General features: G+C 39.7%; 1 protein-coding gene across 1 annotated transcript in view; it reads right to left on the bottom strand.

Moving 5' to 3' along the window:
• The window catches only part of ATP6V0D2 (ATPase H+ transporting V0 subunit d2), a 55,878-nt gene that overhangs the window by 11,823 nt on the left and 16,442 nt on the right, over positions 1–27,613 (bottom strand). Inside the window, exons 3-4 of the mRNA XM_025394629.1 lie at positions 2,572–2,750; positions 675–754 (exon numbers count right to left, since the gene is read on the bottom strand). Of these exons, the coding sequence (XP_025250414.1) occupies positions 675–754; positions 2,572–2,750 (259 nt within the window). The remainder of the gene's footprint in view (positions 1–674; positions 755–2,571; positions 2,751–27,613) is intronic.

Below are 27,613 nucleotides of genomic sequence, written 5' to 3'. Positions count from 1 at the left end.
AGGACCACAAGTTTGAACACAGGATGCCATGTATATGGCATGGCCGTATATATTCAGTTACTCTGTGTGAGTGTCCAAAGAGGCTATGGTTATTTGAGTAAAAATGGACAGATTTTGCTCAGTCTATAGTATATACAGCTACTCAAATGGTGGCAGCACAGTCCAGACAGACAATCAGATTATGCAAAGTGGTACCTATGATGCAGTGTACACAAATTGTTCATTCTGGTATGTTGCACACTGTAGATTAAAATTGTGTGGGCAGATTAGCTGTGAGATTCAGGGATACTAACAGGATTGAGGTCAGAGGTGAACACTGCATAACAGAAGGTTTACTATGTGTGCTGGTTGCTTTAAATGGATTGATATTGTTCATCCCACTTATTCACCTACCACCATCCAAACACCATTTATGTTCCAGATACCATACAAGGAGCTGGGAATATGGAAGAATGGGGCATGTTATTTCCTCTCAAATATCTTGCTGGCTAGGGGAAGCTGACATGCATGCATTTAACTAGAGAACAGGCCAGAACTATAAAAGTTATATTCCAAATATGCACAGTTTCATAATTGCAGAAGTTGGTTAATGAGCAACGTAACTTTTATTAGAGAACACTAGTCACAATATATTGTGTAATCAAGAAAAACGCAATATTTGGGAAAACCATTACCTTGTATAGTTTATTGCGCAGCAATTCAATATTCAGTTCATCTAGAGCATTTTCAGACATGCAGTCTTGGAAGAACGGAGCTGAAAGCAGAAATTGCCATACCAAAAAATGAATCTTAAGCAAGATTATAAACTGTAGAAAATGTATCCTGAACACACCACCCTATGCTCACTCCTGACTGCAGAGTTGCAATCCATACACTCAACTAAATAAGGCTAATAGTAGTGAGGATGAAAGCAGTTATTACTTTTTAAGCATTTATCATGTGTAAGCCCTAAACCAGGGGTCCCCAACCCGCAGGCCACAGACCAACACCGGTCCGTGGCCTGTTAGGAATTGAGCCACACAGCTGAGGTGAACGGTGGACCAGAGAATGGCTTCAACTGTAATTATAATCATATAACCATTCCCCATTGCTTGCATTACCACCTGAGCTCCGCCTCCTGTCAGATCAGTGGCAGCATTAGATTCTCATAGGAGAGCAAACCCTATTGTGAACTGTGCATGTGAGAGATCTAGGTTGCACGCTACTTATGAGAGTCCAATGCCTGATGATCTGTCACTGTCTCCCATCACCCACAGATGGGACTGTCTAATTGCGCGAAAACAAGCTCAGGGCTCCCACTGGTTTTACATTATGGTGAGTTGTATCATTATTTCATTAGATATTACAATGTAGTAATTATACAAATAATGTGCACAATAAATGTAATGTGTTTGAATCATCCCGAAACCATCCCCTCTCTCCCATGTTGGGAAAGTTGTCTTCCACGAAACCAGACCCTGGTGCCCAAAAGGTTGGGGACTACTGCCCTAAACCTCACTCACTACACTACACACTGAATATACTTTCACTTAATCTTCACAACACCTTGGAGCTATTCACTTAAGGCTTTTTTGGAAGTCCCCCCTCCTCTACTATCTAACAATAATATTTATTATTTGCAACTTTAGTATGTGCCAAGCATGGAGTTGTACTTAAATTGTGTTTTATTTTTAAAACTCTGTTATAAAAAGACACGATTATTTCCAAAATGAGGAAACTGGGGTGAATTGAATTGCTCCTAGTCACCTTGTTGGGACCGGGCAGAGCCTGGCTTCATGCTCATGACTGTCTGATTGCGGTCTCAACCTCTCTCGACTAGCCTATGGTATCTCAGCATCGGGTGCTTAATGATGACACAAATTTTTTTTTTCCTTTTTAAAATATCTATTTTAAACAGCAACTATTTTGACAAATGATCAATAGTGAATTGCTACTATCCAGATTTCCTGACAATATTAGATAATGATGCTTATACAATTATCTCTGTAGCATTTTGAATACTACAACTCTTGTTAGTGCCAAATTATAATGAAATTAACAATCATTTCATCATTGCTTCTGATGACTTGACATCTCAGTCATCTCTTGAGCATCTCAGAAAAATTACATTTTTAAACTTCCTGAAACAAAATGCTTCCTATATGCAACCTATCTAGACAGAAGTTTAAATGGAAGGACAAGAAACTAATCCTCTAAAACCAAGCTAGAAAATTACATTTTTTTGAAGAATGACAAGTTCTATTATTTATTTGCTATGACCTGGTATAAAGTGAACGGTTTGAAGGTTGAGAGATGAGCCCCAATTCCTTCTCTACTACAAATGGTTCACATGTGATCTGAGCAGGTTGCTTCATTTGTCCTCATCTGAAAAATGAGGGAGCTGAACTAGATGATTCCTTAATGTCTCTGCCACTTCCGGGAATCTGCATAGTATGCTACTGTATACATGGAAAAAAAATTGTGAAATCAAAGTACATTTTCTTTTGGACCACAGGGAAGAAAAAATAGTACATTTTCTAATGACTGTGATAACATACACAAGCAGCTACCAAATTACCTAAGTGTTCCTACCTAATGGCGTTTCGATCAGAATGGCATTAAAGAGATCTGAAGGTGTCTCTGCAATGTTGACGGCTTCCATTTCTGTGAAACGGCCCAAGGGGTGGCACTTCCCCAGAATTTCTTTCACAGATTTTTTCTGCAATGCACCATTCATCAGCAGAATCACATTGTCTATCATGTAACTGCACCTGGTTTAGAAGACAACTCAATCATTAGAGGACAACTGCAAAAGGATAAGAAGAATCCTACAAGTAAAAAATACACACCTTTGAGGTACACACTGTTTCATTCAGAAACTAACATGAGTCTCTTTTTATTTTAAACACTGGAGTTTACGAGATGTGGAGAAAAATATATGACCTCTGAGACTGTCATAAATTGAAAAGGCATATTCAATACTCTTTTTTTTTTTTTTTGAGACAGACTCTCTCTCTGTCACCCTGACTGGAATGCAGTGGCCCAATCTTGGCTTACTGCAATCTCCGCCTCCCGGGTTCAAGTGATTCTCCTGCCTCAGCTTCCCAAGTAGCTGGGATTACAAGCTCTCGCTACCATGCCCAGCTAATTTTTGTATTTTTAGTAGGTACAGGGTTTCAGCATGTTGGCCAAGCTGGTCTCAAACTCCTGACATCAGGTGATCTGCCCACCTTGGCCTCCCAAAATTCTGGAATTATAGGCGTGAGCCACTGTACCTGCGCCTGGCCATGAAAAAGCATATTCAATATTCTAACAACTAACTAAATAAAACCTTGGCTGGTGGGAATATGTGGAAGAAGCCCCTCCATAGTCATTGTCAAATGCGATGGGGCAGGGGTAAGGGTGTGAACTTGTTTGGTTTATCAGAATGGACAAAGGGCTTGAAAAGTTGAAAAACACAGACCTGAAGCATCTTACTCTACTTTAAAAAGTGACGACTATATTTGAATCTGCAATGAAGCCTATCACTGAGGATTCAAAATTTAATGCTAAAAAATACTGTGTAATTCTGTCCTCATATGAGATCACATTGTGAATTTTCTAGGCCACCTTCCCCACATACCCAAGAGTTTATTAATTCATATTAATTCATATTTTAATCGTTTTAATGTGATTTCTTTATTTGATATAAGCTCTGCTCAGGATATCCTGGGTGCATGTCCTGGTTCACTCATGTACTTAGCACCTAGGATATTCCAAGCAATGAGGTTGAGAAGTAAATGAGACCTGGGGCATTCCTTTACAGAGAATACAGCTTAAGTGAGGAACTGGACACAGAATCATTTACAATAAATCACAATAGGGCATACATGCTATGCAAAATAAATTATAGGGTGGTGTGGAGAATCATAGCTGGACACTAAACCAGTCCCGGAATTAGACTTGCTAGAGAAATGACAGTCAAGTAGAAACTTGAAGAATTAGTAGGAGCCGGCCAGCCGAAAGGGGCTGGGAACTGGGGGAAAGCACGTTTCAAGGCGGAAGGAAGAACGTTTGAAAAGCCCCAGAGATGAGAACACAAGGACACTCAGGGACTTTCCTTTGCCTGGGCCGAGCAACGGAGGTTACTGACTGCCCTTACACTGAAGGGAACATTATGACCTATGTAAATATTAAAACTGGAGAAGAGGTAAACAAACACCTATACAGTAAGGGCAGTCAGTATCCTCCGTTGCCCTTAACATCCAAGTTCCTCATCTTGTCTTTCAGTACCCACATGCTCAGCCCCAGCCCCAGCTCCAGTGCTCGGCCCAGGCAAAGGAAACTCCGAGTGTCCTTGTGTTCTCATCTCTGGGGCTTTGCAAACGTCCTTCCTTCTGCCTTGAAACGTGCTTTTCCCCAGTTCCCAGCCCCTTTCCAGAGTCTGGCTGCATGGAGGACAGACTTCCTGGGCAGGGAATTCATTTCTGGCTGGAAAAGGGGGTCTCCTTCATTGTGGAGCTTCTACAGCTTACCCCCAAAAATTCTAACTAAAGAAGTTTTTGAAGCAGGCAATTATCCCTTTATAAAAAGCACATGACTATAAAGTTTCTTCACCTCCTGAACAGCAGTACCAAATTTAGACACTATGGAATTTTAGAATCCTTTTTATCTCTTCAAAATGATATTAAAATGGAAGTGCTTATTTAACTGTCCCTTTATGGCTCAAAAGCAATTACCTGAGAGGGCAATTGCTAGCACTTAATAATCCTTAGCAGACTCTAGACATTTAATTGTTCCCCACAACCCCCCTGCAATGTAAAAGCATCCGAGCTGTGAACATTCCCAATTAGCAGAGGACTATTAGAGCAACGTTGACGGGCAACCAACGTCAATGGTGTGAGTAGGATGCAGCCTGCGTATAACACGCAGACGTGCCTCTACAATGTGTGCATGTGTGTGTATTAAGTATTTTTATTTTTACTTTTTTACTAATAGACAGGCTAAGCCCTATATGGCAATGAGCAAGAGCTTTATAGATTGAGTTCAATTTTATTTCAACTCTTACTGAGTGGCCTTGTTTCTAAAATGGAACAATAACACCAGTTCTTGCAGTGTTGCTCAGAAACACTGAGAACCCAGGGCTTGGCCTACGATGAGGGGCAGGGATGTCTCTTTCCTGTCCCCTTTCTCATTTCCATCACACATAGGTACCAGGTACATAATTATCATTGGCTGTTGGGGTGACAGGGACATAGTGTAACCAGAAGACAGTTTACTTTCTCCAGACTATAATCTTTGTAGATCTCCAGGGAGTCATGCAGGCAATGGTTGCGAAGCGAATAATTGCTGACATTACCTGAGTAATTTTTGAACAAAAAGACACCAGGGTGTTTACCTAATTCAAACCCCTGTTTTAGATAGTTATCCTCATAAGTAGTGACAGAGCCACCCATTCAGTTAGGTTAATTTTTCTCCTACTCATGGTCTAGACAAATGTTCTTTGACACCTGTAAAAATCAGTCACCTAAAACTGTGATGAGCAAATTACTCAATTTCAAAAATTTTAGGATATTAACAATTTTTTAAATGCTGATTCTTTTTGAGGTTTTTACTATGTGGCAGTAATTATGTGCACACTCTCACTCAAGCTTCACAACAACTCAATGCTGTAAGAACCATTATTAAGGAAAACCGAGTCTTAGCAGTACTAAATACCTTGCCCAAGATCACAGTGCTGGCAAGCAGCAGGGTTGGGTCCCTAAAATCAAAGTGCTGGCTCTCCCTAGAAGGTTCAGATAAAAGAGCTCAAGCCAGATGATATTTTAACATTTCCATTTGATCTTAGAGCTATTCTTTCTCCTCCTGCTCCCTAGCTTATTTAAGGATCTCAAAGATAACTGTAATATATTTTCTGTATGATAACTACCACATTCTGGTGCTATAACAGTTGCTAAGAGGTCAAATAATATAGAGCCATAATTTGGTAAGTTAGAGGAATTGCTCTTCTCTGAATAAAAATTTTAGTACTTCAGTGTCATTAGCAATAGCTGAGAAATGACTGTCATTCACAAAGCACTCTGGCATGAGATAGAAAAAGAGAAACGCCTTCTAAGAAAAACACAGTTCAGTGAAGAAGCTCTCCAGGGTATTACCTCTTCATTGTCACACCCACCCTTTTCCACCCACCACCCCCAATGCCTAGAAAATGCGAATCAGTTCTCCCACTCTATAATTTTGCCATTTTCTGAATAATGTATAACTGGCAGCAGATAATAAGTGACATTTTGAGACTGGCTATTTTAGCCCTGCTCGGTGTTCTTGAGATACATGTAATACATTCAAGCTGTTGCATGTAAACAGTTTGTTCCTTTTTATTGGTGAGTAGTATTCCATGGTATTGATATACCACAGTGTATTTAACCATTCACCTATTGATGGACATTTGTGTTTTTTTCTAGTTTTTGGCTATTACAAATAAAAACTGTTAAGAACATCTCTGTGCTGATTTTTATATTAAAATCAGTTTTTATTATTCTTGGATAAATGCCCTGAAGTGCAGTTGCTAAATGGCATAGTAAGAGTATGTTTAGTTTAAGAAACTGCAAGACTGTTTTTTAGAGTAGCTGTCCCAATTTTAGCACAGTATTAAAAACTTTACTTCTTTTTAAGTGTCTTTTCTTTCCCTGCTTATAACTGTTATAAATATTTCCTTTATATACATCAAGAACCACATCAGACAGTGTAATGATTTTGCTTCAACTGTCAAATACAATTTAGAAAACTCAGGAGGAGAAAGAGTGTATTGTATTTACCCATATTTTTCTCCTTTCTGTTGTTCTTTCTTTTTTCCTGTTGTTTCAAAATTACTCTTTTTATCATTTCCTTTGTGTTTCAAATGCTTTGTTTAGCCATTCTTTTAGTGTAGGTCTGCTGGTGACAAAATCTTAGTTTTCCTTCATCTTAGAATGTCTTGATTTTCCCTTCATTCCTGAAGAATATTTTCACTGAATACAAAATGCTATTTTTCTCTTGTCTTTAGTGCTTGAAAAATACTACACTGCTTGCTTCTGGCTCCTTGGTGCCTAATGAGAAATCTATGGTTCAAATTGCTTCTCTCTTATTGGTAAGGAGTCATTTCCCATAGCTTTCAAGATTTGTTTTATCTTTTTTTCTTTCAAAAGTTTGATTATGACATGTCTTGGCCTGGATTTCACTGGATTTTTCCTGTTTGGACTTTCACTTAGCTTCTTGAATCAGTGGGTGTGTGTCTTTTGCCAAATGGGGGGGGAATTTTCAGCCATTATTTCTTTGAATACTTTTTCAACCTTTCTTTTTTTCTCCTCTCATTCTGGGATTTATTACTACTCTGCACGTGGCCTCTATTGACACCAAGGCTAAAAGAGGGCTTATTACTGCTGGGAGGTGGTCAAAGGCCCAGCTTCCCGCTTGGCCCTCTCTGACCCCATTTACAGCCAGGTGAGGGTAGACATCTGGGCCCCCACTAAGCCTTTGCTTAAAGGGGTAGGGTTGCAGTTTTCCCCTGGCACTTGGTTAGAGTAGAGTCATTATTATCTAAAGATATTCTTGTTGTGGCCAGGCGTGGTGGCTCACGCCTATAATCCCAGCACTTTGGGAGGCCAAGACAGGTAGATCACAAGGTCAGGAGTTCGAGACCAGCCTGGCCAATATGGTGAAACCCCGTCTCTACTAGAAATATAAAAATTAGCTGGGCATGGTGGCGGGCGCTTGTAGTCCTAGCTACTCAGGAGGCCGAGGCAGGAGAATCGCTTGAACCCGGGAGGCGGAGGTTGCAGTGAGCTGAGACTGCACCACTGCACTCTAGCATGGGCAACGGAGCGAGACTCCGTCTCAAAAAAAAAAAAAAAAGACTTTCTACTTGTGAGGTTGCCCCTTTCCTGGTCCTTTGGCTAGAGAGAACAGGCTTTTCTTGGGGCTTTTTTGTATGTGCCCGTTGGCTTTCTGGGCTGTAGGATTCTCTAGCATCCAGCTGGGAGTGTATGAGACAAAAGGAAAACCCAAGAAACTCAAAACCAAGCCATTTCCTGGGTCTCAAGTTTCTTAGCCAATTGGTCTTCTCTCTACCTTTTAGTCATTAGTGTCCTCCAAGATGCCAATACTTCAACCGCAATAAGATAGCATCTTACCCAATTTAGAATGGATAGTATTAAAAAGACAAACAATAAAATATACTGGAGAGAGGATGTGGAGAAAAGGAGATTCTTATACACCATTGGTAGAAATTTCAGTTAGCACAGCTACTGTGGAAAACAGTATGAAGATATCTCAAAAAACTAAAAACAGAAACACCATACAATGCAGCAATCCCATTACTGGGTATCTATACTAAGGAAAATAAATCAGTATATCAAAGGGATACCTGCATGCACATGTTTATTGCAGCACTATTCACGATAACAAAGATATGGAATTAACCTAAGCATCCATCAACAGATGAATGGGTAAAGAAAGTATGGTATAGATACACAATAGAATACTATTCTGTCATAAGAAGAATAATATGTCATTTGCAGCCACATGGATGGAATTGGAGGTCATTATGTTAAGTAAAATAAACCAGGCACAGAAAGCCAAATATCGTATGCACTCACTCATGTGTGGGAACTAAAGAAAGTTGATCTCATAAAGGTAATCAGTAGAATGACAGATAATAGAGGCTAGAAAGGGTGGGTGGTGGGGAGGGGGAGATGAGGAGAAGCACATTAAGAGGTACAAATATACAGTTAGATAAAAGGTATAAGTCTATAGACAGTAGAGCAGAGTGACTATAGTTAACAATGTATGACATATTTCAAAATAGACTGATGGTTCCCAACACAGAAATGACAAATACTCAAAGTAATAGACTCTTCAAATACCCCAACCTGATCATTACACATTCTATAACTGTACCAAAACATCGCATGGACCCCATAAATATAGAAAAGATTATGTATCAATTAAAAAAACAACACTCTAATACTTCAAATAGTCCTGTGGTTTGTTTAGTGCCCTGAAGTTTTTTATACCTCAGGGCTATACATCACAGTATGGTGTAAAAGGATGGTGGAAAAAGAACAATTGTGATAAGGAGGTGATAATGGGAACCCAGCACAGTGTTCTGGCTTCAAGTACTCTTAGGTAGTTTTGGTACATATACATATAGGCACTCAGGATCTGGAAACTGGTCATCTTGTAATCACTCCTGTCTCCATAACCCTTGGAAAGCATCCTGTAGACCTAGGGGGACACGTACAACAGAGGAAAGATTGCTGTCCTATAGAATGTTCAAAATTATTCACTAAGATAGGTTTTAATTTCTTTCTTTTTTAAATTTCAATTTTTGCATATGTTTTTAAATGGACATAAGACTGGGTGCAGTGGCTCACACCTGTAATCTCAGCACTTCGGGAGGCCGAGGCAGGCAAATCACCTGAGGTCAGGAGTTCGAGACCAGCCTGGCCAACATGGTAAAACCCTATCTCCACTTAAAATACAAAAATTAGCCAGGCATGGTGACAGGTGCCAGTAATCTCAGCTACTTGGGAGGCTGAGGCAGGAGAATCTCTTGAACCCGGGAGGCAGAGGTTGCAGTGAGCTGAGTTCACACCACTGCACTCCAGCCTGGGTGACAAAGCGAAACTCCATCTCAAAAAATAAAATAAATAAAAATGACTGGGTGCGGTGGCTCACACCTGTAATCCCAGCATTTTGGGAGGCTGAGGTGGGCAGATCACGAGGTCAAGAGATCAAGACCATCCTGGCCAACATTGTGAAACTCTGTCTCTACTAAAAAATACAAAAATTAGCTGGGCGTGTTAGTGTGCACCTGTAGTTCCAGCTTCTTGGGAGGCTGAAGCAGGAGAATTGCTTGAACCCAGGAGGCAGAGGTTGCAGTGAGCTGAGATTGCGCCACTGCACTCCAGCCTGGTGACAGAGTGAGACTTCGTCCCCCTGCCACACAAAATAAATAAATAAATAAATAAATAAATAAATAAATAAATAAATATAAAATGGACATAATATATTAGAAAAATGCATATAATATATAATTAAGTATGTTAGCATATTATGTTGGTCTTGTGTTTTAATGATTGAGGTATATGATTAAAGGATGGTGATCACTGATCCAAGGGGACAGAAGGGACGTTGGACATTATATAACAAAGAACTGCTAGCCACACTGTTATTTGTCTCTAAGATAAAATCCAAAAGGGTCTCTGAGGTAGAGAAGGGGAGAGTTAAGATTTCTGATGTACTTACGAGTACTGAGTCAGAGTGAGCAGAGATGGCGATAAACCCAGACCTTGAGAACAGAATCGAAAGGGGAAAAACTGGGGTGAGGGGTCATTATGCCAGCAGAAATGCTCCGAGGCTTCCCCATAGGGCACATGGGGAGGAGGACAGAGGCAGGCAGCTGGGCATATTATTCTTCCTCTCAAGCACCAGCAAGAAGGTGGGCTTCACTCTGGGGAGAGAGTGCTTTTCAGGCTGCGTCTGCCAGGATTTGCAATGGTATTTGATGAGTGTAAACACCCCTCCAGGACACCTTCCTTCTCATTCCTGGAACTTGAATTCTGTGCTCACTTGTCTTATGATTGCCCTATCTCCCAGGCCTGTCATTTTCTTTTTCTTTTTAGCTAATTTGTTGTTTTGTTTTTCCTGTCTGTCTCTTAAGCATTGCACACCCCTGAGACTAGAAAAACTCTGTTTTGTAAAATTATTTTTAACATAACTTAATTTTTAGAATAAGTTTAGATTCACGGAAAAAATTGGGATTATGGTACAGAGAGTTTCCGTATACCCCATACCCAGTTTCTTCTTATTAACGTCTTAAAATAGTTTGGCACATTAGTTATAATTAATGAATCAATGTTAACATATTGTTATTAATTAAAGTCCATATTGTATTATTTCCTTGGTTTTTAAGGGATAGGAAGGAGATTTTTGCAAGGAAGAAGGAGAAAGAGTGAAAATGGTAAAAAAAAAAAAAAAAAAAAAAAAAAGGAGCACAAAGAGTTGTCACAGAATGAGACAAGGACATCAACAACGGTAAATGACATGGTGAATTAGGAAAGAGCTGAAAAAATATCCATTGGACTTAGCTGTTAGAATGGCTTTTGGTGACTTGATGGGGAAGGAAATAAGACTGAAGTGGAATGAGGAAATAAGTGAGAAAATAGGGAAGTATAGATTATTATTTTCTTTTCTTTTCTTTTCTTTTTTTTTGAAATAGGGTCTCTCTTTGTGACCCAGGCTGGAGTGCTGAGGTACAATCACAGATCACCGCAGCCTCGACCTCCTGGGCTCAAGCAATCCTCCCACCTCAGTCTCCAGAGTAACTGCAGCTACAAGCATGCAGCATCATGCCTGGTCAATGTTTTCCTTTTTTTTTTTTCCTGAGGCAGAGTCTCACTCTGTTGCCCAGGCTGGAGTGCAGTGGTGCCATCTCAGCTTACAGCAATCTCCACCTCCCAGGTTCAAGCAGTTCTCCTGCCTCAGCCTCCTGAGTAGCTGGGATTACAGGCACACATGAGCACGCCTAGCTAATTTTTGTATTTTTAGTAGAGACGGGGTTTCACCATGTTGGCCAGGCTGGCCTCGAATTCCTGAGCTCAGGTGATCCGCAGGTCTTGGCCGCCCAAAGTGCAGGGATTACAGGCGTGAGACACGCACCAGGCCATTTTTTTTTTCCTTTTTTATAGAGACAGGGTCTCCCTGTGTTCCCTAGGCTGGTCTCAAACTCCTGGGCTCAGGTAATCCTCCCACCTCAGCCTCCCAAAGTACTGGGATTACAGGCATGAGCCACCATGCCTGACCAGATTATTCTTTTCAACAAACTTGGCATCAGAGGGTGAGAAGAGGTAGACAACTACTGTCTTCACAGGGTCACTGCAAACTAAATCAAATTACATATAGGAAAGCAGTTTGTAAATCATAAATAAATTGTCACAATAGAGGGAGCGCAGGCTTTGAAACAGCTAAACCTGATTTAAGCCCAGCTCTGCAACTTAAAAACCCTAAAAGTTCCATTTCTTCAGTTTTGAAATTAAAATATTTATTCAACATTGAATGGTTGGTATGAGGCTTACATATGAAAGCACTTGTAGAGTGCCTTGGATAAAGGAGGACATACACTGTTAGAAGAAGATATTTTCCTGTAAAGTGGACTTTGCAGGAAATTATAAACCACATCATCTTGAATGTAAAACATCTGAGAAAAGTTTAGTTGAGGTAAGCCTGAGCTTTCTTCATCTCCGTGGTTTTGGATTTAGTTTTAGCTAAGAGAGTTCTCTCTACATTTACCTGTTGCTCTTAGATAATAAGAGATTATCATGTCAGCTGTGGTGTGAAGACAAGAAGCTGAGTGGTACAGTCATTTGGAAGGCTGGGACACCAAAAAAGATCATAAATCGTATTACTCAATAGTGTTGAGATACTAGCCCTCAAGTCTGATTTATACGTATTTCATAAAACCTGTTACCGGCCGGGTGCAGTGGCTCACGCCTGTATTCCCAGCACTTTGGGAGGCCGAGGCGGGCGGATCACGAGATCAGGAGATTGAGACCATCCTGGCTTACCCGGTGAAACCCCATCTCTACCAAAAACACAAAAAATTAGCTTGGCGTTGTGGCAGGCGCCTGTAGTCCCAGCTACTCGGCAGGAGAATGGAGTGAACCCGGGAGGCGGAGGTTGCAGTGAGTCGAGATCACACCACTGCACTCCAGTCTGGGCGACAGATATAGGCTCCGTCTCAAAAAAACAAAAACCAAAAAAACCCCACAAAAAACCTGTTACCATCTTGTTTTGTGTCTTGTAACCCCAGAGCTGTCTTTGTGTGGTCATTATTTTATATGATGTTTCCTTTAAGTTATCTGAACTTCAAAAAGTTCAATGTTACCTCTTTGGAAATGTAACCACTAATCTCAAAACAATGCTTGCCAGCTGTTTGTCAAAACTGGTAACAGCGTTCATATAAAGAGACCTGACCCCATTTGCTAGTTGGAGGCACCTTAAGACTCAGTCTGAACTTCGTCCTTTGGACCTGAGGGAACATTTAACTTGGTGATGACAACAGCTTCACTGTCCACACACATTGTGACTAATATTTGACTTGATCACAGGAGCCACATCCCTTTTATTGTTTGTTTGTTTGTTTTGAGTTGGAGTTTCACTCTTGTTGCCCAAGCCGGAGTGCAATGGCGTGATCTTGGCTCACTGCAACCTCCACCTCATGGGTTCAAGTGATTCTCCTGCCTCAGCCTCCTGAGTAGCTGGGATTACAGGCACCCACCACCATACCCAGCTAATTTTTTGTTTTTTTCATAGAAATGAGGGTTTCACCTTGGCCAGACTGGTCTTCACCCACCTCAGCCTCCCAAAGTGCTGGGATTACAGGCGTGAGCCACTGCCTGGCCTTATTTTATTTTTTTAGAGGCAGGGTCTTTCTCTGTCATCCAAACCCAAGTGGCACAATCATAGCTCACCACAACCTCTAATTGCTAGGCTCAAGTGATCCTTCCACCATGGCCTTCCAAAGTGCTGAGATTATAGGAATGAGCCACCGTGCCTGGCCCAGAAAGCCACATCCTTGTATCAGGCCTTGATTGCTACAGGTTTCCTTTCTACCTAGAAGGCCCCATCCACATCCTTCATCTGCAACATGTAATCAAATTCTTAATGATAACCATTTTGTTTTAGTTGACCAGAACTATGTGAGATGTTGGCTAGGTAACAATTATACATAGAAAATGTACGGGGGTAGGGACATAAAATGCATGTTCAGGCTGGGAACTGTGGCTCATTCGTGTAATTTTATCTCTTTGGAAAGCCAAGGCAGGAGGATCGCTTGAGCTCAGGAGTTTGAGACCAGCCTGGCCAACATGGCAAACCCCCCTCTCTACCAAAAATACAGAAATTAGCTGGGCGTGCTGCTGCGCGCCTGTAGTTTCAGCTACTCAGGAGGCTGAAGTTGCAGTGAGCCATGATCACACCACTGCACTGTAGCCTGGGCGACAGAATGAGACCCTGTCTCAATTTAAAAAAAAGAAAAAAAAGCATTTCAGGAGTCATTGTTCATGGAAAGGACCGGGGTGTGTGTGTGAAAGGCATCTTTCATTTAGGAGTTTCATTGAGGAATTAAATAATTTATAAAAATACACCAAATATATTTCACAATTTTTCAGTATATGAATTTTCAAATGAAAGTTTTCCTTGATTACATTGGTAAACATTTTTGTTATACCGTGGATTTGTTCAATCCAGCACTAACCACATATGCTTACATGGGGCAACCCTGTCATATTGCATGATTTGCTAGTCAGCTGAATTTAGAATATCCCCATAAACATTCTTCTGTCTCTTAAAATTTGACATTTTTGGTAACATTTCTTCCTTCTCTGAAGCTTCCCTATTTTAAATAGAGGAAGTGAAAATTAAAATAATTTGAAAAAGCAAACAATTTTGCTGTCACACTTGTTTTTCCTTATAGAAAAAAAAAAACTGAAAAATTACTTAGACGTCAGCATTGCCATAATAGCATATTTTAGAACAAGAATGCTGATCACTTTGCATTTCCCAAGCCCTTGGTGGCTCTGGAATTTTAAGAAACCTCTTCAGTATTTAAGATTCTCTACAATCTTGGTCTAACCCAACTGTTTAGATTAAAAATTCCTCAAACTTAACTTGTCCTTTTCTAGATTAATGTCTTGGTTCCTACTCTTATGTAGATGTATAATTTCCCTTCCTTACCAATTGTTAAAAGTTAAAATCTTCCCCATCCTTTAAGGCCATATTCAAGTATCATATTCTTCCTGAAGCTTTTAAAATGTCTCCAGCTAGAGGTGATACCTTTTTTCTTTCTAGATTTCTGTATTTATATTTATCCTGGGGTGAAATTAATTTTCTATATACATTGGCAGTAGCAGTGATGAACATAAGGAATAGTTAGCTCATTCATTCACAAATATTTATTATGTATTTAGTGTGACGTAAGGCTTGGATTCCAGTACTAATTCTGCCACTGTAGAGCTGTATGTTCTTGAGTAAGTCATTTTACACGTTCATTTCAAACATAGTTATTTACAGAGAATAAATAACTGTGGGGGAGTGGGAGTGGGAGAGCATCAGGAAGAATAGCTAATGGATGCTGGGCTTAATACCTACGTGATGGGATGATCTGTGCAGCAAACCACCAAGGCACACATTTACTTAAGTAACAAACCTGCACATCCTGCACATGTACACCTGAACTTTATACTATATACATATACATATATATAGATTGAGCATGGTGGCTCATGCCTATAATCCCAGCTCTTTGGGAGGCTGAGGCAGGCAGAACACTTGAGGTCAGGAGTTCGAGACCAGTCTTGCCAACATGGCAAAACCCAGTCTCTACTAAAAATACAAAAATTAGCTGGGCATGGTGGTGTGTGCCTGTAATCCCAGCGACTCAGGAGGCTGAAGCAGGAGAATCACTAAAACTCAGGAGGTGGAGGTTGCAGTGAACCAAGATCGCACACCTGCACTCTGCCTGGGCGACAGAGTGAGACTCTGTCTCAGAAAAACAAATAAATAAATTAATTTAATTAAGTAAATAATACATAAATTTAAAATGTATTAAATAAAATATATCTGTATATATTTATGCAAAAAATTATAATAGATTACATTTTAAAAGGACAAATTGTAGACAATACATATATGATCTCACTGTTGTAAAACAAACAATAAGCCCAACTGTGTATATTTATATTTGTGTTTACATATAATCACATGCATATATAAAAAAACATTTTTCACAAAGAAAAAGTTTAGAAAGATATGCATGAAAGTTTTGAGTGGTTACCTCTGGACTCTGTGACATGAATTCTGAAGTATAGTCTTTACTCAATCCGTTTCCTTATTTCTAAAAAGCCAACAATATTAGTACCACTCCATAGGGTTGCTGTGAAAATTGATTAAATTTAATACAGGAAAGTGATTATAAAGGTACTAACTTGTGTAGTGAGCACAAAATACAATTTAGTAAAAAAAAAATCTCTCGTTTTTTTAAACACACGTGATTATTTTCAGTTAAAAAATAAACAAGATAAAATAAAACTAGGACAATAGATAAGTGTGGATTTCAGTCTCCATCCTGAAAATGAAGGTTATGGAACAGTTTCAAATCTCTTAAACTAAAAGGAGTAGTATTTTGGAAAACAGGTTACTGGGATCAGTATCGCCCCCTGGTGGTTGATTGATGCCTTGCCAGACAGTTGCCCAAGCACAAGACAAAGACTATGCCCACCTTGATCCTGATTTGTATCCCACTCAGAACTGTTGTAGCGATGGCATCCTAAGCTCTTTCACATCCATTACCTTAACATCCTCAACTTCAGACACTACTTTTGCTGACATGTGGCATCAACAACCCAACAACAGTAGTGGTGGGGCCTGTGTTTTCTGTTCTCTCTGCTGTTTGCCTCTCTCCAGCCATGTCTACCTACAAACGCTTAGCCTTTCGAGCCTGAGCTTGGGCATCACCTCCCTCATGCCACCTTTTCTCACTCACACAGGTGAACATTATACTCAAATCACAAATAAAATTAGCTACATTTGTTGAGCATGTGTATGGATGTATGGGTATACTTATGTACTGTGTAAGTATACATTTTTTCAATCAGTCGGTTTCAGGATATTGTGATCTGTGTAGTCACACAGGACTCCATGCTTGGTTTAATTCTCTGCTGCTGTTCTCTTGAAATCATTGAACATATTTTAAACAAGGAGCTCTATATTTTGCACCGGGCCTCACAAAATATGTAGCTGGTTCTGTTTTTAAATTAAACTCACAACTCTATATTGTACATAATTATGATCCCTGTACTACAGATGAGGAAACCAAGGCTTTGAGTGACTAAGGGACTTTTATTGAGATCCTACAGTTGGTATATTGTAGACCCAGTTTAGAGTCTACCTACTGGTTATAAGAATTTCCCACCTGTATCAGGGTCACCTGGAGAGCTTTTAGAAGAACAAATTTATTGACTGCATTCCAGAACCTAGTAAATCATAATTTTTAAAAGCATGGTCTTAGAAACTGCACCTTAAGTAACTCTTCCATTGGTTAATGAACAAAGTCTATATTCAATTGATTTCTAATCTTAGAGTCTCGCATAAGCCTTTACTCATAGCCACTTACTGTTATGCTGATTAAATGAATATCATTCAATTTCAGAGAGACCAAGTATAGCTTTGGCAGAATAGCGCCAGTGTTTTTCAGTTCACAAAATGCTTGAGAGTTTTAAACACAGAAGGTCTTATCAGCAACTATAGTAGGGACATGTTTGCCCTGCACTTGCTCCCCTTTCACTATTCCCATTGAATCTCTGAGTGCAAAGCCTTTAAGACAGTGCAATCTATAAGACCACAGAAGAACTTTTCCAACCAGAGACCCAGGATCACAAGGGCATGGTGGTGTCAAAAAGCCAATTCCATATTATTGGAAATTTGATTGTTGAAGTTAGAATTCAACAAATTAAATACTATGCAGAATTTGGGGAAAGAAAGACACAAAACTCAACACATCTGTGTTCATGACCAGATGGAAGGCTATATACTCATCTAAAGATGTAGGGAAAATGCCGATAATATACAGAGAAAAACCGAGATTCAAAATTAAAGTGATGATGTTAGTTCTTTAAACATGTATAGAAAAAGAGTATAGGGATATGTCAATTGATGGTGAGATTTAGGGTGATTTATTTACTTCTCTAATTTCCTCTAATTTACAATGGTCTTCCTAGTCTCTTTGGTAAGAACTAAAAATAAAATCCACTTATCTGACTTGCAAATCCTTTCTTTCCTTAACTTAGAATTCCCAGGAATTATTGTCTGCTTTCCCTCGTGCCTCATAAATCAAGATACTAAATCCTGTTAAGTCTATCTCTCAAATGAATCTAATCATATTCCCCACCTTCCTGTCTCTACCCTTCAAAGTTCCAATCTAAGCTTTTAAAATAGCTTCCTCTATTGTTTCTCTGCTTTGAGTTCCATCCCCTCCATGCATCTTTCATAATACTAACAAAATTATTTTCCTAAGATATACATCAGATCAGCCCCCTCACTTTGCAAAGCAGGAGGAGTTAAAAAGTAAAAACATGCAAATAAGCAAAAAAGAAAAAAATGATCACTTTTGGAATGCTATTTGGAGTGACTTGATATCACCTCTTAGGCTCTTTACTTACCAGCTACAAGGACTTGGACACTTTATTTTTAAATATGCCCCAGGAAATCAGCATAATAATAGCAATCGCCAGTTAGTGAACAAGTACTACGTGCACAGTAATCCTAAGAACAGGTACTCTCCCATTGGCTAGATGAGAAATTAATGCTTAGATGTCAAACTGCCTTTGGCCACACAGCCAGAGGTAGAGGAAGTGTTCAACCACTCTATCACATGGCCACCCAGGGGGAGAATACTTCTCCCCTTACAGGGTGGTGACCATTAAGTGAGGGGGTATCGTCTGCAGCACACAAGAAGCATGTAATTGATAGCACTTTCTGAAAGCCTTCAGACACTTAGCGGCAAAGCCCTTCACCTGGTCAGACTCTTTACTCTCTTGTCCAAGTATCTATTCTCCCTATTCATGTCTAGGTTCCAGCAATATCTGAGTTGCCATGTCATCTCCAAACACAAAATCCTTTCATACCTCACTTATTCGTTCAATCCATGCCAATTTTAAACAATGGCCAAAATTCTACTTTCTCTACAAAATCGTTTAAAGTCAAAATTTGTTGTTCCAGTCCTCTAGGTTCTTCTCATTGAATGTTCAAGCTTCTATTATAGCTATGGCTTAATTCTGTCTTACTTTTACACCATTTGTGGACTTGCTTGCTGCATTAGAATGTAAGCTCTTACTGAGCTAGAGTTATGCTATTCGTTTTTTGACTCTCTGGTGATAGAGTGATCAACTCATCTGGTTTTCCAAGGACTTTCCTGGCATCAACACTACAAGTTCTGAGTCCTGGAAAACACTTTGGGTAAACTAAGGTGTTCAGTACCCTAATTTACAGCACACCACAAAAGCTGTAGATGGTTTATTATGTGTCATTGGGATATTTTAAAACTTTGATTAGCCGTTGGGAATGAATCTTTAAAGATTTCTTCAGTGTGTGGTCCTTAACCTCAGATTCTCAGTAATCTGAGAATTAGGACTTTAACCTAGGATTACTCATTACTGTTTAAGTACCGAAGATGATATTTCCTTGGTCATCCTCTATTCAGAAATTTTACAGCCTCTGAGGTGGGATACTTCGAATGCTTGAGAGATTATTTTTAAAAAATGTCTAGTTTTAAAAGAGATGAGAAGTTGAAATGCTGATGGAAAATGTTGGATAGGAAGGAAGAAAAATAAAACAACCAAGGCCTATATTAAATGGTCTCTTCATTAAAATGTTATTGGATTCATTCCTTTGTTTCACACAACTGTGTATAATTATAGTATACAAACCCTCCAGCAGATCTTCCTGCTATTAAGTATTTAAAAATATCCATTCCAGATTTTCAAAATAAGTTTCACATGTACAGTAATTATATCTCATAAAATGTGCAATGCTTAAGATTATATTTATTATTCCAACTTAAATTTAGACTGTCTCTATTAAAATTGGTTTAATCATTTGTATAATGTTGTCTTGGGCATTTCCTAATAGGACAGGAAGTTACTTCATTTGATGGAATTTCATGGGTGCTAGAGAGACCCTTGACTTTGGAAGACATACTGGAAGAGAGATAAGAGAAAGGGTTTCAGAACTGTGGGATACCTTTCCACCATTTGTATACCCTTTCTCCCCTTCCTTCCTTCCTTCCTTCCTTCCTTCCTTCCTTCCTTCCTTCCTTCCTTCCTTCCTTCCTTTCTTCCTTTCTTTCTTTCTTTCTTTCTTTCTTTCTTTCTTTCTTTCTTTCTCCCCCTCCTCCTCCTCCTTCTTGTTGTTGTTCTTCTTCTTCCTCTTCTTCTTCCTGAAATGGTGGAGTCTTGCTCTGTCACCCAGGCTGGAGTGCAGTGGCATGATCTCAGCTCACTGCAACCTCCACCTCCCAGGTTCAAGCAATTCTCATGCCTCAGCCTACTAAGTAGCTAGGACTACAGGTGTGTGCCACCACACCTGGCTAATTTTTGTATTTTTAGCAGAGACAGAGTTTCATCATATTGGCTAGGCTGGTCTCAAACTCCTGACCTCAAGTGATCTACCCACCTCGGCCTCCCAAAGTACTGGGATTACAGGCATGAGCCACTGTGTCCAGCCATTACCGTTTCTTATTGTAATAAATCTCTAAGCTCCACAGAGAGCAGCTGAATGCTGCCAGGGTTGCAAGTCACAAGACATTACATGACATGATGGGACAGATCATGGATGGAGATTCAGAAGACCTAGGCTTTGGTGCTATCTAGTTTCCGACAGGGAGATAATGCTATCTGTATAGGTAACTGTCAAGAGAAGCTCATGAAAGTATTTGTGAAAGTCACCTCCAAGTAATCAAGCTGGGGCACCCTGGTGACACATTTTTAATCAGAGGTGCACCTCAGTACAACCTGGGTGCCTTCCAAAATATAGATGGGCCCCACTCCAAGGCCAATTAGATCAGAATCTCCTGAAGTAGGGGTCAAGAATAGAAGTGGTTTTTGAAGACCCACAGATATTTCTGATTTGCTTGCCTTATTATAAACTATCTGGACAGTGGCAAGATCATTAGCTTGCTAGACTGATAGACCTGGAATGGAATCCTTTCATGTCTCTTGCCTTTGTGACTTTGAAAAATGCATTAATTCATTGACCCTTCATTTCCATAATGTTAAAAGTGGAGATATAAATACCCGCTTTGCAGGGTTCTTGTGTAGAGGTGAAGGTAAAACATCTAGGTCAGAGTAAATATGTTCAGGGGTCTGATAAGTAGCTTAAATACAGGAGTGTTGGAGACTGTGGCTAATGGAAGAATGCAGCCTTGACAAAATGGTTTATTTATTTATTTATTTATTTATTTATTTATTTATTTATTTATTCATTTATTTAAAGAGACAGGATCTTGCTCTGTTGCCCAGGCTGGTGAATCAAACTCCTGCATTTAAGTGATCCTCCTGCCTCAGCCTCCTGAGAAACTGGTATTACAGGTGCAAGCCACCACACCTGACTTCAAAGTGTTTTTTGTATGTTTGCTTTTGTTTTTGTTTTGTTTTGTTTGGAGACAGGGTCTTACTCTGTCAAGCTGAGGTACAGTGGCATGATCATGGCTCTGCAGTCTCAATCTCCTAGACTCAAGCAATCCTCCTGCCTCAGACTCCCCAGTAACTGGGACTACAGGTATGCACCACCACACTGGGTTAATTTTTAATTTTTTTCTCTTGTAGAGACAGGGTCTCACTATGTTTGCCAGGCTTTTGAAACTCCTGGCCCCAAGTGATCCTTCTGCCTTGGCCTCCCAAAGTGCTGGGATTACAGACATGAGCTACTGTGCCTGGCTCAAAGTGTATTTTTTAAAAGTTATTTTCTAAAACACTGAGCTGGCCTCACAAAATATATCTGCAGGCATGACATCCAGTTTTACCCCTAACATAATGGTCAATAAAAAACCAATTCTCAACTGCTATATAAAATATAAACTGCTGAGTTATCTGGATATATTTTTCTAGCTCTGTGTAACGTACTGCTGAATGCAGAATTCTATATTGATTCAACAAATATTCAATGCCCATTAAGTAACAGCGAGTCTAGACAGAGATACTAAAAGCACTAATTCAAAGCATGTATAGCCAATAGGAAGAGTAGATACATTAAAATATATCCTTTAGTAACGATACTAATACTACCAAAACCACCTTTCCAATTTTAATTTTGCATTAACATTCTACCCTGGGCTTTGTGACTATCTGTATTTTTGTAAACCATTAAAAAAAATATGGCTTTTAACTAGAAATATTAAAAATTTTAAGTAATTATTTTTGTTTTAGAAACAGTATATTTTAACACAGTAATTTGTTGTGAAATAAGGACATTTGCTTAATTAATGAATGCTAAGTTTCCTTCCATGTGTAAGAGTCTATGATTAGGGCCAGGCATGGTGGCTCATGCCTGTAATCCCAGCACTTTGGGAGACCGAGGGGCGTAGATCACCTGAGATCAGGAGTTCGAGACCAGCCTGGCTAACATGGCGAAACCCCATCTCTACTAAAAATACAAAAATTAGCCAGGTGTGGTGGTGTGCACCTGTAATCCCTGCTACTTAGGAGGCTGAGGCAGGAGAATTGCTTGAACCTGGGAGGCAGAGGTTGCAGTGAGCCGAGGTCGCACCACTGCACTCCAGCCTGGGTGACAGCGCGAGACTCCATTTCAAAAGAGAAAAGAAAAAAGATCCTGTGATTAGGAAACAAAAAATCTGTGGGATCATCAATGAGAGGAACCTTTGATCAAAGGACTCACAGCTGTTTTTAGAACTAGAGCATTTCCCAGTGTATTCTGGGCACATTTCCTTTAAATGAGATTTGTTTCCCAACCCCAAAGTACAAACCCTGGGAGATTTCTGACTCAGATAAAATTGGGCTGCCCTCTGTCACTGTCATGGTCAGATTTTCTGAACTCAATGAAAATCTGAGCAAAATAATTTAATGAAGCCTACTGCTAACAGTTATTTCAAACCACGACGCCACCACTCGTTAGATCTGTGATCAGGGCAAATTATTGCACTTAAGTTCTAGGTTCCTCATCCTTAGAATGGTGATGGTAAGAATTGAGTAAGACTTGTCAGGAGGGTTAAATGAGAGAATGTTTGTAAAGCACTTAGCTTTCCAACCCAATAAAGTCCCCGGCATATAGTAATGTTCTGTAAATGTTGTCTAGTATGTTGATTATTATTTTTCCTTCCACACAACTAGGACCATTTTGTCCCTCAGCTCAGGAATCTTTACTGTTTTCCGTAATTATCCATGCCAGACATTTTTGCAGGAGACACCACTGCTTGCAGAGCCTCTCTCATGGCAGCTATTGAAGATTAGACATGAATTTGGATCTGACTCAGCCCAAAGCCTAAGCACTTTCTACTTCCTCCCAACCATCACTGGGAGGAGGAAAATGTTCTGTGAGCAATCCCGGCATCTTCTTTCGTCCCTTTTACATTTTGGGTTTCCCTTTAAGGTTTTTACTTTTTAGGAAGGGCCTTGCAGATACCAACAAAATACACCACATACACACACAACCTTGAAAAATACTCTGCGAACGGGTGCGGTGGCTCACGCCTGCAATCTCAGCACTTTGAAAGGCTGAGGCCGGTAGATCACTTGAGGTCAGGAGTTGAAGACCAGCCTGACCAACATGGGGAAACCCCATCTCTACTAAAAAAAAAATAAATATATATATATCTATATATATACAAAATTTAGCTGGGCGTGGTGGCGTGCCCCTGTAATCCCAACTACTCCGGAGGCTGAGGCACGAGAATCACTTGAACCCGGGAGGCGGAGGTTGCAGTGAGCCAAGATCTCGCCACTGCACTCCAGCCTGGGCAACAAGAGTGAAACTCCGTCTCAAAAGAGAGAGGGAGAGAGAGAGAGAGAGAGAGAAAAGAAAGGAAGGAAGGAAGGAAGGAAGGAAGGAAGGAAGGAAGGAAGGAAGGAAGGAAGGANAGAAAGAAAGAAAGAAAGAAAGAAAGAAAGAAAGAAAGAAAGAAAGAGAAAGAAAGAAAGAAAGAAAGAAAGAAAGAAAGAAAGAAAGAAAGAAAGAAAGAAAGAAAGAAAGAAAGAAAGAAAGAAAGGAAGGAAGGAAGGAAGGAGAGAGAAAGAAAGAAAGGGAGGGAGGGAGGGAGGAAGGAAGGAAGGAAGGAGGAAGGAAAAGAAAGAAAGAAAGAAAGAAAGAAAGAAAGAAAGAAAGAAAGAAAGAAAGAAAGAAAGAAAGAAAGAAAGAAAGAAAGAAAGAAAGAAAGAAAGGGAAAGAAAGAAAGAAAGAAAAGAAACGAAACACTATGATGTGATAAAGCTCAACTTCCTTAGCCTGGCATCAAAGACTTTCCGTAACGTGACTGGAGTTTGCATCTCCAGCCTCCTTTCCCCACTTCCTCCTTCCCATTTGGCACACACACTCCAGCCAAAACTGAACTGTTCCTCACGCATGGAACAACCTTCCCATCTACATGTTTCAGCCCCGGATGCTGAGGCTTCTCCTGTTTGTCAAATTCTACACTGTTTCCAGGCTCAGCAACATCAGCCCGTCTGGAAGGCTTTCCAGAATCGCGGAACTGAGTCCTATGTAAGTTCATATCTAATCTCTACCCCTGACTAGCTTTTGTGAATTCTTTGAAATTTGTGAATTCTTTGAAAACATCAGCATCTGTGTCTTGACTGTAAGTAATATGGAAGGAATTATCCTAACCCACAGCGCTGATAGGAGGACTGAGAGGGGCAAACAAGAAACATTGGTACTAACGCCATGTCTCAGGTATATCCACAATTCCTTCCTTACTTGACCTATGGTCATTTCTTCTACTTACTTACTTATAGAAATGGAGAGCTATTTGGGAAAAACAATTTCAGCTACATCTGTAGTCTAATTCTTTACATGAAAATAAATTCTAAGATGGACCAAAGTTTTAAATGTAAAAAAATGAAACAACATCTGTAACAACAAATAAATAGAAGAAAAGACAAGTGAATTTATTCATGAATTTGGAGTGGAGAAGGCCTTTCTAAACAGGGTACAGTAAAATACCCAGAAGCCAATGAATAAAAACATTGATGAGTATAGCTAATTTAAAGCATTCAATGTTTCCACAGCAAAAAACACCCCACAAACATAAAAATTACATTATATCATACCAAGAAAATAGTTTTACAACATATATTATGAGAGCTAAAACTTTCTTAATTTACAAAGAGCTGTTATACATCATCAAAAACTGCTGAAAACTCTAATAAAAATAGGCAATTAGGTCATGTATCAAATCCACATAAATAATAAATATGAAATGATCCATTTCACTCATGAAGAAATATAAATTGAAGCAAAGAGATACTATTTTTTTTAACCTATTGGACTGACAAAAGTTAAAAAGAAAATATCCAATGTCGATAATGGTGTAAGGACACAGGCCTTTTCACAGGCTGTTTTAGGGGATTCAAACTGGTGCTACCTTTGTTGAGTACTTAGAAATATTTACTAAAATATGAAAATGCACATTCCTTTGATTCACCACTTCCACTGCTAAAAACTGAGCTTAGAAATAAGTTCAAGACCTGCATGGAAATAAGCTAATTGGTCTACGGCCATACCACCCTGAACGCACCTTATCTCATCTAATCTCAGAAGAAATAAGCTAATTGCAAAATTTTTTGTAATGGGAAAAAATAAAAATAATTTAGCTACTTGTCAATAGATGATTGGTAAATGGAGTCATGACACATATAGTCAATTCTATGCAGTTATTTAAAAATTATGATGTTTTCCAGGCATCATGGCAGACGTCTATAATCCCAGCAGTTTGGGAAGCCAAGGTGAGAGGATGACTTGAGCCCAGGAGTTCAAGACCACCCTGGGCAATATAGTGAGACTCTGTCTGTAAAAACAGAAATAAATAATAAAATAAAAAGAATGACATTCGCAAGCATATTTCTAAGAAATATTAAGTGGGAAAAAAGTACAGAAGGAATACGTTTCCATTTGTATAAAATCGAAATGTATGTGTGGGACAGTGTGTAGCAATAGACACACATACATGTAAGTATTTTTCTGGAATAACACATAAGAAACTGAGAAGTGGTTACTTTTGGGAGAGAAACTGAGTAGGGGAAGAAGGGGACATGTAGACACAGAGTGATATTTTTATTTTATGCTTTTCTGAACTCTTTAAAGATTGTAATCATGTCCCTTAATTACTATTCTTTTTTTCTTAAAGATATTATTCATTAAGTAAAGTTGATCCTCAGATTGTATGATGTGATGTGAAATCCCAAACAGAAGAGACTTCCTTTACTTCTGCTCTTGCCTGCTGTCAATAATAGGAAATTTGCATTGGTTTTCCTTTGTGCCAAAGGCCTAGGAATGCAGTTCTGTTTCCATGGAATATTTTCTGGTTGCCATATTTAGATGCCAAGGAATATCTGCTATAGTGTGAGAAATCTTGCTGACTGATATATTATTTTCCCCTGAAATTAAAGGCATGTGTAGAAATTAAGGTCCACTTAACTTTGTTCAGCTCAGCAAGTACATTTGGATATTCTTAGTTCCAATCTCTTGTTTGCAGGACTCAAGGGCAGAGATACTGTTATTTGTAAAGTGGAAGAATGGATGATGGAGGCTGGGCATGATGGCTCACACCTGTAATCCCAGCACTTTGGAAGGCCGAGGCGGGTGGATCACCTGAGGTTGGAAGTTCGAGACCAGCCCAGATAACATGGTGAAACCCCCGTCTCTACTAAAAATACAAAATTAGCTGGGCATGGTGGCACGTGCCTGCATGCCTCCTTCCCATTTGGCATACCCACTCCAGCCAAAACTGAGGTTGAGGCAGGAGAATCGCTTGAACCCTGGAGGCAGAGGTTGCAGTGAGTCAAGATCATGCCAGTGTACTCCAGCCTGAGTGACGGAGTGAGACTCAGTCTCAAGAAAAAAAAAAAAAAGAAGAAAAAAAGAATGGATGATGGAGATATGGAAGGACAAAGAAAGAATAGAAGGATAGAGGGAGTATCTGCCTGGTCAGATAAGCGGATTCTTTCATTCCCTGGTCCTTGAGGCAACACTGTCATTTTATCGTTCAACCAGACAGATGCTGAAACTGCTCTTTCAGGAGTCTCTGCCTTCTACCTTTCCAGCCTTTCTCTTGTGATATTTTCTTGGAATCTGCCTCTAAAAATCTTAGGTTGTCCCCCAAAGTCATGCCTTCACACAGCCAATGCCCAGTTTCCTTTATTCATACAACATGTCTCTAATTTCCTTTTCTAGTACTGAGCAGTGTTTGACATGAAGTCCTGTTCTTTTGTTCCCCTTTGACTAATCTTTGGCTTGTATTATCCAGCATTTTTTTTTTTTTTGATATTTTCTTTCCACAAATATATTGATGCCTTAGTGCCAGGCACTAGACCTGGGCTAGGACCTAGTCTTCAGAACTTTGTGCTTTACATCTAAATTTTATCTGCATAACACACAGCTCATCCATTTGTGGGTCTTTGTTCTGTTTTTCAGCTAGGAGAACTGGAAAGGCACACACCTATTTCAAATGGTCCATTTCAGCACTAAGTAAGATTTATCAATTGGTGTCATAAAAGTGCAGTTTACTATTATGGGGGAGTTCAATTTTTTTTTTTTTTTTGAGATAGAATCTCACTCTGTCGCCCTGGCCGGAGTGCAGCAGCACGATATCGGCTCACTGCAACCTCCACCTCCTGGCTTCAAGCGATTCTGCCTCAGCCTCCCAAGTAGCTGGGACTACAGAGGAGCGCCACTACACCTGGCTAATTTTTGTATTTTTAGTAGAGACGGGGTTTCACCATATTGGGCAGGTTGGTCTCGATCTCCTGACCTCATGATCCACCCGCCTCGGCCTCCCAAAATGCTGGGATTACAGGCGTGAGCCACCGCTCCCAGCACTAGATATTTTTTAGAATGA

This window comes from Theropithecus gelada, chromosome 8 (genome assembly GCF_003255815.1).
Source record: "Theropithecus gelada isolate Dixy chromosome 8, Tgel_1.0, whole genome shotgun sequence".
NCBI lineage: Eukaryota > Metazoa > Chordata > Mammalia > Primates > Cercopithecidae > Theropithecus > Theropithecus gelada.
The sequence above is the reverse complement of the archived record's forward strand: the minus strand, read 5'-3'. Positions and strand labels throughout refer to the sequence as shown.